At 47.4% G+C, this 18402-nt stretch overlaps 1 protein-coding gene and 1 long non-coding RNA gene across 6 annotated transcripts in view; one reads left to right on the top strand and one right to left on the bottom strand.

Moving 5' to 3' along the window:
• The window catches only part of ADCY10 (adenylate cyclase 10), a 74976-nt gene that overhangs the window by 47758 nt on the left and 8816 nt on the right, over positions 1–18402 (top strand). For 4 of the 5 annotated variants that reach the window (XM_060643421.3, XM_060643419.3, XM_060643418.3 and 1 more), the window contains 8 exons: positions 6676–6745; positions 7001–7232; positions 9451–9558; positions 10005–10180; positions 12390–12546; positions 16035–16239; positions 16319–16415; positions 18124–18239. In XM_060643421.3, coding sequence (XP_060499404.3) covers positions 6676–6745; positions 7001–7232; positions 9451–9558; positions 10005–10180; positions 12390–12546; positions 16035–16239; positions 16319–16415; positions 18124–18239 — 1161 coding nt within the window. The remainder of the gene's footprint in view (positions 1–6675; positions 6746–7000; positions 7233–9450; positions 9559–10004; positions 10181–12389; positions 12547–16034; positions 16240–16318; positions 16416–18123; positions 18240–18402) is intronic. The other variant, XM_060643422.3, reaches the window with a different exon arrangement.
• LOC132685986 (uncharacterized) lies at positions 7066–13306 on the bottom strand. The gene is made up of 3 exons (XR_009613376.3): positions 12840–13306; positions 7861–7954; positions 7066–7152 (listed from the first exon to the last, which is right to left on the bottom strand). It is a non-coding gene; the product is annotated as an uncharacterized LOC132685986 (long non-coding RNA).

The raw sequence follows: 18402 nt of genomic DNA, 5'->3' as shown, positions 1-18402 counted from the left end.
GGACTCGAGGAACCAGCTGGCAGCAGGCAATGGGTCAATCTGAGCGGTTGGTCTTAAGCAGGCTGCTAGCGTCGTCGGAGAAAGCAACTTCATTCATTTTGGGGGTTCTCTAACGTAACTCAGCAGTTTTACCCCGGCGATTCTGTGACCAGAAAAAAACTTCCGAGAAGTTTTACGACCGAAACAATGATCCCAAGACCCAGTGTCCCACATGCTTTCAGGAGTGCTTCTCAGGGACAAACACCTTGACTTCACTGTTCTCTTCAGTCATTGCCTCCATATACGAAATGGCGTGTTTATACAGCTTTTTTGAAACTCAAATTCTGACGTTATCTGTTTTCTTCCTACTGTGGCCAACAGATACAGCAGGCCAGGGTGAGGACTTACCGCTGTCCCATTCCGCCTCAGGACCTCTCCCCCATTATCATTATCCCCATACATTGTTGTCATTAGATAAATCCTTACGAAGACAGCATAAATGCTATTCATTACAGAACCAAGTAATATACTGTGAATACAGTTCTCTTTTTTTAAAATTTTTAAAAATTTTTTTACCTTCATTTAGTTTTGAGAAACAGAGTGAGACCAAGCATGAGCAGGGGAGGGGCAGAGAGAGAAGGAGACACAGAATCCAAAGCAGGCTCCAGGCACAGAGCCCGACGCGGGGCTCGAACCCACGAACTGTGAGATCATGACCTGCGCCGAAGTCGGACGCTCAACCGACTGAGCCACCCAGGCGCCCCTGTGAATACGGTTCTTAATGAAAGTTTATTTTTCCTCGAGTTTCTAGGATAATTTTTTTTTTTTTTGCAACGTCTTCTTGATAATATCCTGTCTGTCGTGATTGGGTCCTCTGTTCATTACCCTTGAACCTTATGCCTGTAGATAATACCCGGTGAAGGACATACAGTTAACCCTTGAACAACATGGGTTTGAACCGCGCAGATTCACTTCAGATTTTTTTCCAATAAATACAGTCCAGTACTACAAATGTATTTTCTCTTATGATTTTTTAAATAATATTTTCTTGAGCACCTGGGTGGCTCAGTCGGAAAGCGTCCGACTTCAGCTCAGGTCATGATCTCACGGTTTGTGAGTTCGAGTCCCGCATCGGGCTCTGTGCTGACAGCTCAGAGCCTGGAGCCTGCTTCGCATTCTGTGTCTCCCTCTCACTCTGCTCCTGCCCCACTCACACTCTGTCTCTTTCTCAAAAATAAATAAACATTAAAAAAAATTAAAAAAAAATATTTTCTTTTCTCTAGTACTTAATGGCAAGGCTACAGTATATAATACAGAAAACAGAAATATGGTAATCAGTTTTAGGTTATCAGTAAGGCTTCTGGTCAACAGTAGACTGTTAAGGTTTTGGCAAGTCAAAAGTTATGTGTGAATTTTCAACTGCTGGGGGTGGGGAGGGGTCGGCGTCCCAAAACCCTTGTGTTGTTCAAAGGTCAGCTGTAATTGGAAGAGGTTCAAAGACATGCCATTAGGTGTCGATTAGATAGGGAGGAAGCTGATTCTCTTTTCAATTTTCTCTCAGTCCTCAAGTCCTTCTTGAACGCTGTTATTTTCATGAGTCTCGATCCCCAAAGATCTTTCTCAGGGGCTCCGTCCTTCAGGTCGCTCTACCTACTTCATCAATGACCACTCCTCTTGCTCCTTTGTCTTCCAAACGTGTTGAAATCCCATCCACCAGGGGCGCCTGGGTGGCTCAGTCGGTTGAGCGCCCGACTCCGGCTCAGGTCATGATCTCACAGCTTGTGAGTTCGAGCCCCGCGTCGGGCTCTGTGCTGACAGCTCGGAGCCTGGAGCCTGCTTCGGATTCTGTGCCTCCCTCTCTCACTGCCCCAACTCACTCGCATCCTGTCTCTGTCTCTCTCAAAAACAAATAAACATTAACAAAAATTTTTAAAAATAACAAAAATAATAAATTTAAAAAAAAGAGCATTCTCTTGTGGAGAGGCAGACGATGGAGAAAAAAATTTAATAAGGAAGTCAAATCTATAGGATGTCACAAGGGGTAAATCCCATCCCAAGGAAGAAAACTGAAAAGAATATTAGTTAGGGCCAGGGGGATTAGGAATGTAGAGCCATTAGGAAGCCTTCATTGAGAGGTGAGATTCCTAGAAAGATGAAGGAAATGAGAGATTTTGTCTCAGGGTTGGTGAGGAAGAGCATCCAGGCAGAGGATAGACAACACAAAGGCCCCAAGACAGGAATTGATCCCTTCTATTTTATACATTGTGGGTTTGTGCTTTTAAAATGTATTTTATTCTCATTTTAATGGGGTAAAATTGTCGTAGACCCGGAGGTACAGGAGAGAAACAAAAGAGTTCAATCTGTCACCTTGAAGCTGAGGTCTTATTTCCAGGTCTTTCTTTGAAACCCCAAGATGAGCAAGTGATATCTTGGCTTTTCTCCCTCTGAGAACCTACAAGCATTTTGTGTATATTTTTTCCTTTAAAAAAAAATTTTTTTTTAATCTTTATTTGTTTTTGAGAGAGAGACAGCATGTGAGCAGGGGAAGAGCAGAGAGAGGGGGACACAGAATCCAAAGCAGGCTCCAGGCCCTGAGGTGTCAGCACAGAGCCCGACGCGGGGCTCGAACTCACGAACCGTGAGATCACGACCTGAGCCGAAGTCGGAAGCTCAACCGACTGAGCCGCCCAGGCGCCCCTATGTTTTTTCCTTTCGATTTTGACAGCTTCTCTTTGAAGTAGGGAACTTTTCATAAAACATTTCCTTCGTATATGAAGAATATTGAGAACAATAAATACTATGATTCACCTGAGGGGTAGATGATATAACGACAAAAACCATATCTTGTATTCCCCAACTTTATTTCTTCTTTTTCAAGTTTTTTCATTTTTATTTATTTATTTTGAGAGGGAGAGAGAGAGCACGCACATGCATAGAGTTGGGGAGGAGCAGAGAGAGAGAGAGAGAGAGAGAGAAGAGAGAATCCCAAGTAGGCCCCACACTGTCAGGAGAGTCCAACCTGGGGCTTGAACTCACTCACTGTGAAATCACCTGAGCCAAAATCAGCAAGTCAGATGCTCAACCGACTGAGCCACCAGGCACCCCTCCCCAACTTTGTTTCCTTTTCTAGCCAATATTGCTTGTCTCTGCATCTCCTTCTATCACTATTACAATTTGAAACATAAAAAAATAGAGAGATGTTGGGGCGCCTGGGTGGTTCAGTCTGTTAAGCGTCCGACTCTTGATTTCAGCGGTCATGATCTCACAGTTTGTGAGATCAAGCCCTGTGTTGGGCTCTGTGCTAGCAGCACGGAACCTGCTTAGAATTCTGTCTCTCTCTCTCTCTCTGTCCCCCATGTGTGCACACGTGCACTCTCTCTCAAAATAAATAAACTTTAAAAATATGTGTGTGTGTGTGTGTGTGTGTGTGTGTGTGTGTAGATGTTGATGGAGGAATAGCATTTTATTTTTCTTTTTTATGTTTTTCAACAAATGTGCATTTTATTCAGCAAATATTTATTGAGTATCTACTATGTGCTAGGCAGTGATCTAAGTACCAGGGGTATCATGCTACAAATGACAGATGTGTGGTGCGCCTGAGTGGCTCAGTCAGTTAAGTGTCCGACCTGAGCTCAGATCATGATCTCATGGTTTGTGAGTTCGAGCCCCGAGTCGGGCTCTGTGCTGACAGCTTAGAGCCTGGAGCCTGCTTTGGATTCTGTGTCTCCCTCTCTCTCTGCCCCTCCTCCACTCGTGCTCTGTCTCTCTCTGCCTCAAAAATAAACAAACACTAAAAAACAATTTTTTTTAAATAAGATAAAAATGAGAGACATGTGTCTACTCTCATATATTTGAATTTTCATTAAGTCTGATGATAGACAATAAACAGATTAATTAATAAAACCATCAAAGGTCCTTATAGGCCTTGATAAATAGTCTGAAAAAAATCAAGAACACTGCCTAGGTTTTTTGCCTTGAGAAAGCGGATATATGGCACTGAGACTTAATAAGATCAGGAAAACATAGGTGGATATAGGCTTATGGAAGAGAGATTCAAGAGTTCTGTTTGGATCGTGCTAAATTTTTTTAATTAAAAAAATTTTTTTTAATGTTAATTTATTTTTGAGACAGAGAGAGACAGAGCACGAGTGGGGGAGGAGCAGAGAGAGAGGGAGACACAGAATCCGAAGCAGGCTCCAGGCTCTGAGCTGTCAGCACAGAGCCCGATGCGGGGCTCGAGCCCACAAACCCTGAGATCAGGACCTGAGCCGAAGTCAGGCGCTTAACCGACTGAGCCACCTGAGCACCCCAGATCATACTAGTTTTTAAATGCCTATTAGGCATTCAGACAAAAGTTGCCAAGGGAGCATCTGGGTATATGAGCCTGTAGTTAAGGGGAGATGTCAGGGTTTAGAGATTAAAAAATTGGAGGTCATTGGCATATGCATGGAATTTATAGTTGTGGGCAGACGAAATTACCCAGGAAAAATTTGTATAGAGAAAGGGGCCCAGGACCAAACCGAAGCTTACCAACGTTGGGAATGTTGCCAGAGGAGTAGGAGCCAGCAAAGTGGGCAGCCAATGAAGAAAGCAACCAGGGGGATGGTTGTTCCAAAAGCTGGCGAAAAGAGGGAGCGAGCGGTCAGCTGTATTTAGTGCTGCCGAGAGATGTGATAAGATGTAGACAAATATGTGACCTTTGGTTCTGGCCGCATGGTGGCCACCGGCAGCCACCGGTAACCTCCACGAGAACAGTTTTAGAGGAGCACAAGGAAAGAGGCCTAATTCAATTTATTCAGCTCTCGGTCGCTAGAAATACACTAACTGGCAATGTAGGAGGAGAGGTGGGCAAATTCTTCCTTACACAGTGTGGAAAGGATTGTGACCGAGGTCAGCACAGGGCACCCGTGAGTTGGGACACTAGATCTATGGCGACAAGGGCACAGAAGGCTTTTCAAAAGAAGGTGATGACTAGGGGCTTAAACTGAATTGTTAGAAATCAGAAGATAATAGTGGAGTTCGTGGGGGTCCAGAGCCAATGGCCAAGAAAGAATTCTTGAAGACATTCTTTGGTGCGGAAAAAGTGATTTCAAAGCACGGGGACAGGACCTCTGGGCAGAAAGAGCTGCCCCGGAACCATGAGGAGAGGCTGGTTACATACTATGGGGATGGGGGCAGGGGTCAAGTCCAGGGGAAGTTTCCGATGAGATTTCCATATGCTAAAGGCAACTCACAGGACACCGGAGGCCTAGCTATTGTCAGACTGAGGATGTTTTTCCCTCTAGCGAAGGTTTAGCGTTAAGACAGTAGTGAGTTCCCGCAGAAACTGCCGGCCTCAGGTATGTGTCGGTGGGCTGCAGGTGACAGGGAAATTTAATTTTATCTGCCATTTTCTTCTGCCTTTGTTCCCCACGTCCTGTAGACTGATGCATTTCCTTTGGAGCCAGGAGACCTAGGTGCTGGTCTTGTCCCTAACAGATGATCTGAGACAAGTCCCTTCCCCTCACTAGGGTTCCTCCTTCCTCCTACAGGGAGACGTGGCTACATCCAATCATCCTCATTTGTTTTCTGTTTTAAGATCATTACGGAAGTCTCCACTCTCCTGGAGTCTGGATAGACGGAAGCTTTTTAAATTTTTTTTTTTTAACGTTTTATTTATTTTTGAGACAGAGACAGAGCATGAACGGGGGAGGGGCAGAGAGAGAGGGAGACACAGAATCGGAAGCAGGCTCCAGGCTCTGAGCCATCAGCCCAGAGCCCGACGCGGGGCTCGAACTCACGGACCGCGAGATCGTGACCTGAGCCGAAGTCGGCCGCTTCACCGACTGAGCCACCCAGGCGCCCCAGACAGAAGCTTTTTAAATTCAAGGTTGTCTGCCTTCGGGGTATACATTTCAATGTCTACGCTTCTCCACTACAGACAGATTGTTAATTCATCGTTTTAGTTGCTGCAGGGATAAATTCGTTAAGATACGATTATCATCTATAATCACCCCCAACATTTCAGCGCCTTAACAGTGTCGGGGCCAGGGGCAATTCACCCCAAGATGGCCCACTTTGACATGAACATTATTTTGAGTTAAAAGCAATCCAAACCCAGCAGGTTGGGAAAAAGCTCTTCGCCAGCCCCTCAACTAACTGCCTGCTTTAACAGGAAGAGAGCTATTGACGGAGATTCCTCCTTACCTGAGAAACTTATCTGCATAACAGGGCAACTTTTGTTTTCCAAACACAGCAAACAGTCTTTCCCCTCCTTTGTACCCTCAGACCCCTGGCCTTCTCCTTAGCTCACAGAAGGCTCACGTCGCCTCACTGTCTTTAAAATTTCCATCCGAGTGGGTTCCCTCCATGCACGCCAGTAATTTGAAAGCCAGGGACCCAGGTTGCTTCCGTTTTGCCCTTTTGCTATCCCTTAGCGTCTCACGATTATTTGCTTTCCTGTGGAAGGAAAGGGTGGAGACGACACCAAACCGTCTCAGCTCAGAGGCACCCGATATTACTTCTGCCATCATTCCATTTTAAATTAATCTATGCAGATTCACCTAAGGTGGAACGGAGACTGACTGGGAAATGTAGTTCCTGGCAGGTCAGCAAGTATGTAGTGAGAGAGGAACAAGTCTTTGATGGACGCCAGGCATTTCTGCCACACGGAACATTTCGCGACCCATACGACTCATTTGTTTGTTTATTTTCTAGCTGAAGAAGAGATCACCTTCTCCAAAATAGAGACCCCTAAGAAATCTGAGCTATTTGCTGAAAACCTCAGGTACGGGTGTATGTAACTGTCCAGGAGGTAGGGCATAGACCGTTGTCACTAAGTTCAGGATCGTTTGGTCCGTTCTCGGGACCTCTCAGGTGCGAGTGGGGAAGTGTCGGCGTGTGTGTGTCTGGTGAGTTCCATCCATGGCATCTACATTAGGTCTTCTGGTCTTGCTCTTTTCTTCATTGTTAAAGCCAGTTTCCTATCAAAAACTCAGTGTGCTTCTAAGTTACGACTCCTATTTATTTCTCATTTGGACAGTCCTGAAGAAATCAAAGAAAAGATCTTGAGTTTCTTCGACATCATTATAACAAAACTGAGGACATCCGAGGAAGACATCATCCCTCTGGAGTCTTGCCAGTGTGAGGAGATCCTAGAGATGATCATCATGCCTCTGGCCCACCATTTTGTGGCTTTGGGAGAAAACAACAAAGCCTTATATTACTTTCTAGAAATTGCATCCGCTTATCTCATCTTGGGTGATAATTACATGGTAAGGTGTTTCAACCCAGATCTCCGCCCAACCCCCCCCCCCCACCAAAGGGAGCCTGAGACCACAGAGCCTGCAGGGAAATTCAAGGGGCTTTCTGAATTACCGCATGCTCTTGATTTCCCGCCAGCCCCTCTTTCCTCTGAAAATCAAATTGCTTAGGAGGGAAAGGACCTGAGATTGAAAAATGAAAACGAGAACAAAGGAGCTCGCCCACTTTGGTCTTTGCGTAACTTGCGTTACATTATCACACATACCTTTAGACCCGACGCTGTGGTGTTTCTCCAGGATAGTTGTAAATAACAGTCTAGGGCAACACACCCCCTGAAGCATGGGGATGTGATGCGTGTGTAATGAAATAAAGAGAATTCGCTCTTCAGTGACTTGGGAAGCACTAAGCCTCATCAGGCCAAATAGGTTTCTTTACCGCAGATATTTCTGGGCCTTACCATGTCAGGATACGCGGAAAACTCCCAGAGGGTCAGGCCGGTTCTGGGGCATAGTGTGTTTCTCAAACTTCTTGGAACCTTAGATCTCTTTTCATAGAGCAGCTGGCTAGACGAACATTCCATAAACTCACTTCAGGAAATGCCCCTCTGACTCAGCCAGCTTCAGAAAGAGCTTCACGTACCTGAGCAGACATGCCTGCAGGTCAAGTCCACGCTGCTGGTCTGTTCCACATTTATGGCTGCTTCTGATCACAGCAGCCTAATCGACCCTCGAACCTGAGATGTTTGTAAAATGTAAAAATTAATCATTAAGAATGTTAGTAAGCCCCAGTGCTCTCAGGATTTATGTCAAAGATGAAAGTCTCCAGGCATATTATGTGTATATATATATATATATATACATATATAGATACATATATAGATACATATATCTACATACATATACATATATACATGTACATATACATGTATATACATATATATGTATATACACATATATATATGCAGCATCAAAAAAATGCATCAAAAAAATTTTTAGTGTTTATTTTTGAGAGACAGGGAGAGACAGAGCACGAGTGGGAGAGGGGCAGATAAAGAGGGAGACACAGAATCTGAAGCAGGCTCTGAGCTGTCAGCACAGAGCTCGACATGGCTCTTGAACCCACAGACTGCAAGATCATTACCTGAGCCGAAGTCGGACACCGAACCAACCGAGCTTCCCAGGAGCCCCTATGGAATGCATTTTTATATATATTTATAGATGATAGGTAGATAGATAGATAGATGATAGATGATGATGATAATGTTTGATAGATACATAGATACATAGAGAAAAGGGGGATATGGCCAGTGAGTCCCAGGAAGAGAAGGTTTAGGTAGCCCAGGGAGCCAATTTGCCAAGTCTGTGCAATACCCCCTTTTCAATCAGCAGGGAATAGGAATAGTCAGAAAGGCAATGACTGGACGCAGAGCCCAGGTACAAGGTACCCAGAATGTGCCATTGGTAGCCTCTCTCCTGTCAAAAAAAATCTGGTAGGACCAGGGCTGGTGGCCAACTCATGTGTGCCTCTCTCCTGCCTCCCATTCAAACCCCTTTGGCTATAGGAGACTTGAGGATACCTCCTTCCTTTATTTTACTCTTCAACTGTGCCCTTGACTTGGCACTCACAGGTACCAAGGCTGTCCCGTCTAACGATGTCATAGAAGGCTTAATTAAAATGTGGTGGGGGGGGGGGGGGCGCCTGGGTGGCGCAGTCGGTTAAGCTTCCGACTTCAGCCAGGTCACGATCTCGCGGTCTGTGAGTTCGAGCCCCGCGTCAGGCTCTGGGCTGATGGCTCGGAGCCTGGAGCCTGTTTCCGATTCTGTGTCTCCCTCTCTCTCTGCCCCTCCCCCGTTCATGCTCTGTCTCTCTCTGTCCCAAAAATAAATAAAAAACGTTGAAAAAAAAAAAAAAATGTGGTGGGGGTTGTTGTTCAGGGCCTTCCCCGTCCCTTCCAAAGATGGCCCTGGCAAAGGACAGGGGGGGGGGGGGGGGGCATTCCCAAGGTAGAGACCAGCTCCTTGTACATGTGGGGGGTGCCATGGGGGTAGGGGGTGGTGGGTACATTGTTGGAAATTGGGCCATGGAATTACTCAGCGGAGGAAGCTGCCCAGATTCATCCCTCAGAGTGAGTGAGCCCCAGGGACAAAGAGGGGCCCCGAGAGGCTGGCCGGCGGGCCCCCTGCGGCCACCCCGCCGACCTGCCCCTCTGTGTCCCTGTGCCGGCTGCAGGCCTACATCTATTTGAATGAGGGGGAGAGGCTGCTGAGGACGCTCAAGAAAGACAAGTCCTGGAGTCACACTTTTGAGTCCGCCACCTTTCACAGCCTCAAAGGCGAGGTAAGAAGCCACTGGAAACACGAGCACGTGTTCTTCGTCCCTGGGGCGCTGCGGAGAAGCGGCACAGGTCAGCCCTGTACCTCCCGGCCGGTCCTCGTGCTTCTCACCCCTCCGCGCCCTCGCTTGCCAGCAAGGTCTCCCTTGACCTTGTGGTTGGTCTTTACGAAATGTTTTTTTAACGGACCGGGGCGGGTGAACACTTTCTCGGCGGCGGATGACGCACAGCAGAGACGCGATGAGAACTCCGGTCCCTCAGCCAGCCATCCTTCCAGGCATACATTTGTAAACATTTACGGTTCTGCCAGGGCGGGTTTTGTTCCTGGGCCTTAGGTTTGCCTTTTTGTTAAGAATCCCCCAAATACGTGTCGTTGGAACTTGCCGATGAAGTCCAGGATCCCTGCTCTTTCTCCTTCCTCCCCCTGCCCCCCTCCCCTTGTCCCCTGCAGGTCTGTTTCAACATGGGCCAGATGGTGCTTGCCAAGAAAATGCTGCGGAAGGCCCTGAAGCTTCTCCACCGAATCTTTCCTTACAACTTAATCTCCCTGTTTCTCCAGACCCATGTTGAGAAAAACAGACACTTTTACTACCTAAGTCAACAGGCCCAAGAGAGCGCACCTCCAGGGTAAGGGAAGGAGCTGGGAACAGCCGAAGGTCTCACTCCGCAGAGGGAGAGACCTGCACATACTCCATCAGCGTCCAATGCCTGGGCCCCTAGGGGGCGCCAGAAGGCCGGGTGGCTCTGACCTAGCTCACTGGTGCGGGCAGAGCCAGTAGGGGGAGGGCCTCCCAGGACAGGGCGGGGTGGCCCTGGAATATTTCACAGCAGCTTTTGTGAAAGGGAATTCAAGTGACAAAAGCACCAGGAAGCCCTTTGCCAAGTGCCCTGCCCCTCGGTCCCATCAGTGCCTCTGTGGAAGCTGCAAGCTCCCGGGGCCTCTGTCACAAGCCCTCTTCCATCCAGGAGGTACAGCCCTGGGTATTGTCTCTGCCCAAAACTAAAATAGGTGCCCAAGGCATCTGCAGAGGACAAACTGCCACCCATCTGTGTATCCCGTTAGGGATGTGGGTCGCAATGGGGGGGTATCCATCAGTCAAGGTTAAACCATTAAGATTTGTACACTTCCACGCATGTCAATTTTGCCGATAAAGAACTATAAAAAAAATAATGATGGTGGGGGGATAAACTGAGTAGGGGGACAGAATGCCTAGTTAAATTCGAAGTTCAGACGGACAAAGAATCACTTTTCTCGTGTACATACGTCACGGAAAATGTTCAGGACGTTTGCAGTCTAAACAAATTATGTGTTTTGAATTGCAAATTGAACCGGGCATCCCACCCTTTCGTTCCCTAACTTTCACAAGCCTAGTTTACAGCCACTTGCATGAAAGGAGCAGGAAGTGACCTGCACGAGGGAAAGGGGGGGAAGTGAAACATCTGCAGAGATGTTCGTTTCAAACCCCGCCCCCCCAGAAGTTCTGACCTCACAAAGGAGGACAAGAAGCAATGTTAATGCCAGAGTTTCCAGGGCCGTCATGAACGTCCCATGCTGTCCATGTTTCTTCCGAGGCTTTAAAAAATAATTTCCACCACAGAATCAGCGTCATCAGTGTCTAAATTGAAAGTACCTGGAATTCGTCTTTAAAATCTCCAGGATATCTGTCTTCCCCCTTTCTCGTCTTTATTTAAAATCTGCTTGTGGATAAATATTTCTAATTACATTTCGTTTTCTTGGTTTTGTTAAATCACTAATATTGCAGCCAACTGGCTCAGGTTCCCATCGTTATCATAAATAAAGGGGATCGTTGGCTACATTATCAGTTAAGTGGCTTGTCAAAGCCAAGACTGCGAGCCCAAACATTCTTTGTAGGTCGTCATCCATCCTCCCCTTGAATACCTCCAGCACGGGAGGCTCACCACCTCTCATGACGTTCCATTCCACTGTTGGAATGTGTCTTAGTCTGCTCAGGCTGTTGTAACAAAATAGCATCGACTGGGTGGCTTATAAAGAGCATAAATCTATTGCTGAAGGCTGAGGCCGGAGTGCCGGCACGGTTGGGAGAGGGTTCTCTTCAGGGTCGCAGACTTCTTTTAGCTTCAGATGGTGGGAAGGGGTTGGAAAGCTCTGGAGTCTCTTTTGTAAGAGCCCTGACCCCTTTTATGAGGGCTCATCTGCATGACCTAATTACATCCCAAAGGGCCCACCTACTGTCACCGTCACTTTGGGGGGTTAGAATTCAACCTGCGAATTTGGTGGAGATGTATTCAGACCATAGCAGAGTGTGATCGTTAAAAAATGCTCATTTCCTTCGTTGAGCTGACAGCCAGCTCCCGAGAGTAAATGTTCAGTGGAGGAAATGACACACGAGAATGGCCAGGCTGGAAGTGGACAGACCTTGCGTCCTGGCACAACCACGATCTAGCCGTGTGGCTCTGAGTTAGTTACTTAGGCTGCCTGAATCTCACCTGCTGACATAAAGCGGGGCTCATCACGTCGGCCTTTCTCGCGGGGTTGTTATCGGAATCAACCGTGATGAGTGATGTAAATGGGCTTTTTCAATAACTTCGCTGAAGTGGCAATGCCCTGCCTGGGGATAAAGCGACTTACCTCGATTACCCTAACTAATCATCACAAAGTAGGCATCGCGCTCCCCGTCCTGTGGTGGAGAAAACGTGCTCCCTAAAACTGAGCGTGCTTGTGCCTTACCACGTTGCAAAGGGGGCAAGGACTCACGCCCACGTCTTGGCCCCCGAGCCCGCAGCGGGGGTGCTGGGCCGGCGTTCCCCTCAAGCACGCCGGTGACGGTATTCTGTGCCCCTCGTGTGTCTGCAGGAAGAGGAGGCTGGCTCAGCTTTACAGGCAAACCGCCTGCTTCTCCCTGCTGTGGCAGATATACAGCCTAAATTACTTTTTTCACTACAAGTACTACGGCCATCTGGCAGCTATGATGGAAGTAAATACCGCACTGGAAACCCAAGACGATTTTCAGGTAAGGCTGCCTTCGTGGCGGCTGCTTTGTCAATGTCCGTGTCTCCCTTGGGAGGGTCCTGGCGGAAGCCGGCAGGAATTCAAAACCATGGGGGTGTACCCAAGGCCTTCCCCGCTGGAGTGTTTCGCCCAGGCCGGTAGTTCTCAAGCACTTGGGCCCCAGCGTCACTTGATGCTTTCGGTCGATTACCGGGGACCGCGAAGCTGTTTATGTCTACGGGTTGCATCGACCGAAACTGTGAGCAACGAAAACAGAGGTACTTAAATACTTTCAAAGAAGGATAAAGCTCTTACCTCCGTAATGTGTCCACTGAAAGATAATTTTCCCCAACAAAAAATTTAGTGACAAGGGTGGCACGGAGTAAAGTTTTGCAAATATCTTAACGTCTGGCTTCATGGGAGGCACCTGGGTGCTCAGCCTGCTTCTGCCTTGGCTCCGTTCCAGCATCAGGTGTCGCCCCTGGAAAATGCCACTTATATGCCGGTAGAGAAAGAGGGTAAAAAAAGGAAAACGTTAAAGGATAATTTTTTAAAAATTTATTTTAACATGTATTTATTTTCAAGAGACAGAGAGAGTGCAAGTGGGGGAGGGGCAGAGAGAGAGGGAGACACTGAATCTGAAGCAGGTTCCAGGCTCTGAGCTGTCAGCACGGAGCCTGACGCGGGACTCGAACCCGTTAACCGTGAGATCATGAACTGAGCTGAAGTCGACGCTTAACCCACTGAGCCACCCAGGCACCCCAAGGATAATTTTTTAAAGTTTTATTTTTGAGAGGAGGGGAGGGACAGAGAGAAGGGGACAGAGGATCTGAAGCAGGCTTTGCGTTGACAGGAGAGGGCCCCATGCAGGGCTCGAACCCACAAACCGCGAGATCATGACCCGAGCCAAAGTTGGACGCTTTACTGACTGAGCCACCCAGGTGTCCCCTAAAAGATAATTTTTTTTTAAAGATAAAATCATGACTCTTAGAAACATAAAAAGAACACATATCAAAGACTCTATTAAACACTTTAATTACTGAGAGCTAGTAAGATGTTACAACTTGTTCTAAGGAGAATTCAATTATGACTGGATGCAAAAATAGCCCAGTCACGGGGCAATAATCACACATATTCCCCGGAATACTTACATGTCCATGCAAGAGAATAATTTACAATATTATCAGTTTTCTTCTGCCTCATACAGAGTTGTAAAATAGCCCAAAGACAGTGAGAAGCAGAGATAACCTTCACGAGTGAGCTAGATCGGACACCCACCAAGTTGGTTGTTTGTCTGTTTCAGTCTTTCACCATGTTTCCTGACGCAAATATTGGCTTTGACTTCCGGGCACTCCCTAAAGTGGTCTCCAGGGACCTCCGGGGATCCCAGGACCACACTGGGAGAACTGCCTAAGTTGTCGGGAGGAGGAATTTCCTCTGCCCTTCAGGGTCCTTCCAGCTGGACTAAGAATCAAGTTGCCAGGAGACGGTTTCACGGGAGATAATAAAATACAGTAGTGTATGTACAGGGAATCCACACACACATGAAGTTCGGTAAAGCAGGCAGTTGGGGGGCAGATAAAGAGCTTTTCCTTGAAACTAATAGGATGCCGTATGTTAATTATATTTCAATTTTAAAAATGAAACAAATTTGTTTAAGCCTAAAAAAAAAAAAGCATTTCCTGAGACTGCTGGGTCTCTGTGCTTATCAGCTGGAAGGTTTCCTCCTCCATGAAGCCTTTCTTGACCACCTAACCCAGGGTCTCTAACCTGTTTTAGTAACTCTTATTACCATCTGGCATTTACTTGTTTGTTCTTTTGTTAGCGTGCAGCCTGTGTCCCCTACTGGCCTATAAACTCCATGAGAGTAGGGACCTTGTCTGTTATCTTTTCCACGTCCCGAGCCCCAGTAATAGTGTCTGGCACATCGTAGGTGCTCAACAAATATTTACTGGATGAAATGCTTTGATTCCCCTCCATACTTGGGGGCTGTCTCTTAAAAACGCGGTGGCATTGGAGGACGGGAGACGACAGCGGAAAAGCCAAAATCGGAAAGTGAATCAAAAGAGGCTTGATCTCAGCTCAGGTCATGGACTCACAGTTCACGGGTTCAAGCCCCACCTTGGGCTCTGTGCCAACAAGGTGGCCGTGACAGAGGGCAGAGCAGCCTCTGGGTGCTCCAGAGCAGATGAGCCACTCGGTGTCGGATAACAGAAAGAACTAGAATGAGTCCCGAGAGAGTGGTTTCCAGAACTTTACCTATCTGTGGCGTGACCACTGCCAAGCCACATAACCACCAAGCTTTCTATTTTCCCGACCAAATGAAGCAGTTGGACGCCATGCTCTTGGTCCGAATCCAAGAAGTCCTGGGTTCTGCCACAGTGTTGGACATCTCCTTCGCCCCGCAGTCCTCTCCTCTCCACGGCTTCCGGCTGCCCTGCCCTTCTGGTGGCGCCATCTGAAACACGGATCAGGAGCACAGGAACTCCCACAGGTTGACTTGTGGTTTAACAGGTGCCCACAGAACTGCCCGCAACACCGAATTTGTGGACCGCTTATTTTGCGGGATTTGACGAATCCTAGGAAAAAGTCCCTTTTTCCTATTTATTTTTATTTGCTTTGAGAGAGAGAGAGAGCCTGGGCGCAAGGGGGGAAAGGGCAGAGAGAAGGAGAGACAAAGAATTCCAAGCAGGCTGCGTGCCATCAGCACAGAGCCCAAGGTGGGGCTTGAACTCGTGAACTGTGAGACTATGACCTGGGCCGAGATCAAGAGTCCGTCACTTAACTGACAACGCCACCCAGGTGCCCCCAAAGCCCCTTTTTCCTAAATGCCTCCCCACTGACGGCCCTCCGTACCTGGCGCTTCTAATCAGGGATGCTTCTTTAGCAGGAACTTTCTTTTCACCTGTCCCTAAGCGTTCATCTCCTGGTGCAACTTTACCACTGAAAAGAGTTGTTTATAGAGTAACCAACTTCTCCTGAGTCTCAGAACTCAGTTTACAACTACTGTTTCCTCTTTTTACATGCAAACAAACCCAACCCCCCCTTTCTTTTTTTGTTAAACAACAGAAGGACGGGTACTTGTTCTCACAAATTAAACGGTCACAGAAACGTATAAAGTCAAAAGGAAAGTCGCTCCTGTCCCTCAGATCTCCTCCCCAAGTAGGTAACTACTGTGTGCACCTCAGAGTGAACCCTTCCAGGCTTTTTGCTTTGCAGTCCTATATCCACATATATAAGCTACGGCTTTTATTTTTCACAAAAACTGAAATTCTTCTATTTTGCTTAAGGACCCTGGGGCCAAGGGAGCCCTCGAGCTTGTCCCGGATGACCCAATAAAAAGGGCGCAGAGACCCAGTTTAATTTCTGCACCAAAGCCCGTGCGTTGGCCAAATGACCGGCTCCATTCTCAAGCTTAGTAAACACACGTGCACCGGCCCACGCCGGGTGGTGTCCCTGGGCTTCCTGCCATCTGTGTGTCACCTCTCTTCTCCACTTCTGCCATTTCAGATCATTAAGGCCTACCTGAATTACTCACTGCACCACCAGCTGGCCGGCTACCAGGGCGTGTGGTACAAATATGAAATCATGGCCATGGAACAGATCTTCAACCTCCCCCTGAAAGGCGAGGGCATTGAAATCGTGTCATATGTGGCTGATAAACTGGGCTACACCAAGCTTTTAATGGGTCACTTGGACTTGGCCATTGACTTAGGTAAGGGTTGTCTGGGCAAGAAGGGCCATGCAGATACCAAGTAACATCCTGAAATATCCTGGAATTGCTTTCTTCCCAGGCTCTCGAGCCCAGAAGATGTGGGCACTGCTCCGAAATCCTAACAGGCAGTATATGGTCCTCTGCTGGCTTAGTAAATGTCTCTTCCTGAAAAACAGGTATTTAGCCGAAAGCATTTCCCAAAATTAGAGGGAGGAAGCCATAGGAATTGAGCATCCTGGGTTCACTTTAGCCTGGCCATTGGCTGGCAAGGGAGCAGGATTTACGGTAAGATGTGACTGATGATCATAGACTTTGGGACACCACTGCTCTTTGCACGGCATTTTCTTTTTAAGATTTTATTATTTTTACTTTATTTATTTATTTATTTTTATTTTTTAAAATTGACCTCCAAATTAGTTAGCATCTAGTGCAACAATGATTTCTGGAGTCGATTCCTTAGGGCCTCTGACCCATTTAGCCCCTCCCCCCTCCCCCCACCCCGTTTGTCCTCCATATTTATGCGTCTCTTCTGTTTTGTCCCCCTCCCTGTCTTTATATTCTTTTTGTTTCCCTTCCCTTATGTTCATCTGTTTTGTCTCTTAAAGTCCTCATATGAGTGAAGGCATATGATTTTTGTCTTTCTCTGACTCATTTCACTTAGCATACTACCCTCCAGTTCCATCCACGTAGTTGCAAATGGCAAGATTTCATTCTTTTTGATTGCCGAGGAATCCTCCATTGTATATATATATATACCACATCTTTATCCATTCATCTATCGATGGACATTTGGGCTCTTTCCATACTTTGGCTATTGTCGATAGTGCTGCTATAAACATGGGGGTGCCTGTGTCCCTTCAAAACAGCACACCTGCATCCCTTGGATAGATGCCTAGTAGTGTAATTGCTGGGTCAGAGGACCAGCAATTTTTTGAGGAACCTCCATACTGTTTTCCAGAGTGGCTGCACCAGCTTGCACTGCCACCAACAATGCAAAAGAGACCCTCTTTCTCTGCATCCTCGCCAACATCTGTTGTTGCCTGAGTGGTTCATGTTAGCCATTCTGACAGGTGTGAGGTGGTATCTCATTGTGGTTTTGATTTGTATTTCCCTGATGACGAGGATGTTGAGCATTTTTTCATGTGTCGGTTGGCCATCTGGATGTCTTCTTTGGAGAAGTGTCTATTCATGTCTTTTGCCCATTTCTTCACTGGATTATTTGTTCTTTGGGCGTTGGGTTTCATAAATTCTCTGTAGATTTTGGACCCTAACCCTTTATCTGATATGTCGTTGGCAAATATCTTCTCCCATTCTGTCGGTTGCCTTTTAGTTTTGCTGATTGTTTCCTTCGCTGTGCAGAAGCTTTTTATTTTGATGAGGTCCCGGTAGTTCATTTTTGCTTTTGTTTCCCTTGCCTCCGGAGACGTGTTGAGTAAGATTTTATTATTTTTCAAAATAATCTCTGCATCCAGTGTGGGGCCCGAATTCCCAACCCTGAGATCATGAGTTCCACCCGCTGAACCAGCCAGGCCCCTGCTGTGTGTACATCATCCCTAGTCTGTTTACTGTCTTCCCCTGCTATGGGAGTCAGGCTGCCAAGTGAAGGGAAAGGGAGGAGTCTCACAGGGGAGGCAGAAGCCCAGAGAAGGGCAACCAGGACCGGAGGCTCCAGCCAACTTGGCCTGACTCTGGTGGCCCTGACGCAGGGGCCCGTGACAACAGTTTGAGCCAAGAGCCAATGTGAAATTTGGGAGTGGCTTTGAAATTTGCAAAAGGGCCGCATTTGGTCCGGAACTGCGGGCAGGATGAAGCCGAGCCCAGCGCTAAACTCCATCCTCTCCTCCCCAGCACCTCCTAATCTTTACCACCTTCCTTTGCCCACAGAAACAAACAATTGATCCAAGTGCTGGGGTGGCTGTGGGACCTTTCTATATCAGAAGAGCACATCTTCAGCAAGGCCTTTTTCTATTTCGTCTGCCTGGACCTCATGCTTTATTCCGGTAAGCGTGGCTTTGGAATCTACAAGAAATTGGGGTTTAACACGCGTGTTAGTGTGGTGTGGCCGCTCTCGGGGCTGGGGTCTCGAGCCCACTAGGATTCTGGCTGGAAAGACCTATCGGACAGGGAAGGGGAGAGGCTGGTGTAAGAGCTAGGAGCCATCTG

The sequence above is a fragment of the Panthera onca genome, chromosome F1, assembly GCF_046562875.1.
Source record: "Panthera onca isolate mPanOnc1 chromosome F1, mPanOnc1 haplotype 2, whole genome shotgun sequence".
Classification (NCBI taxonomy): domain Eukaryota; kingdom Metazoa; phylum Chordata; class Mammalia; order Carnivora; family Felidae; genus Panthera; species Panthera onca.
Note: the sequence above shows the minus strand (reverse complement) of the source record. Positions and strands in the feature narration are given on the sequence as shown.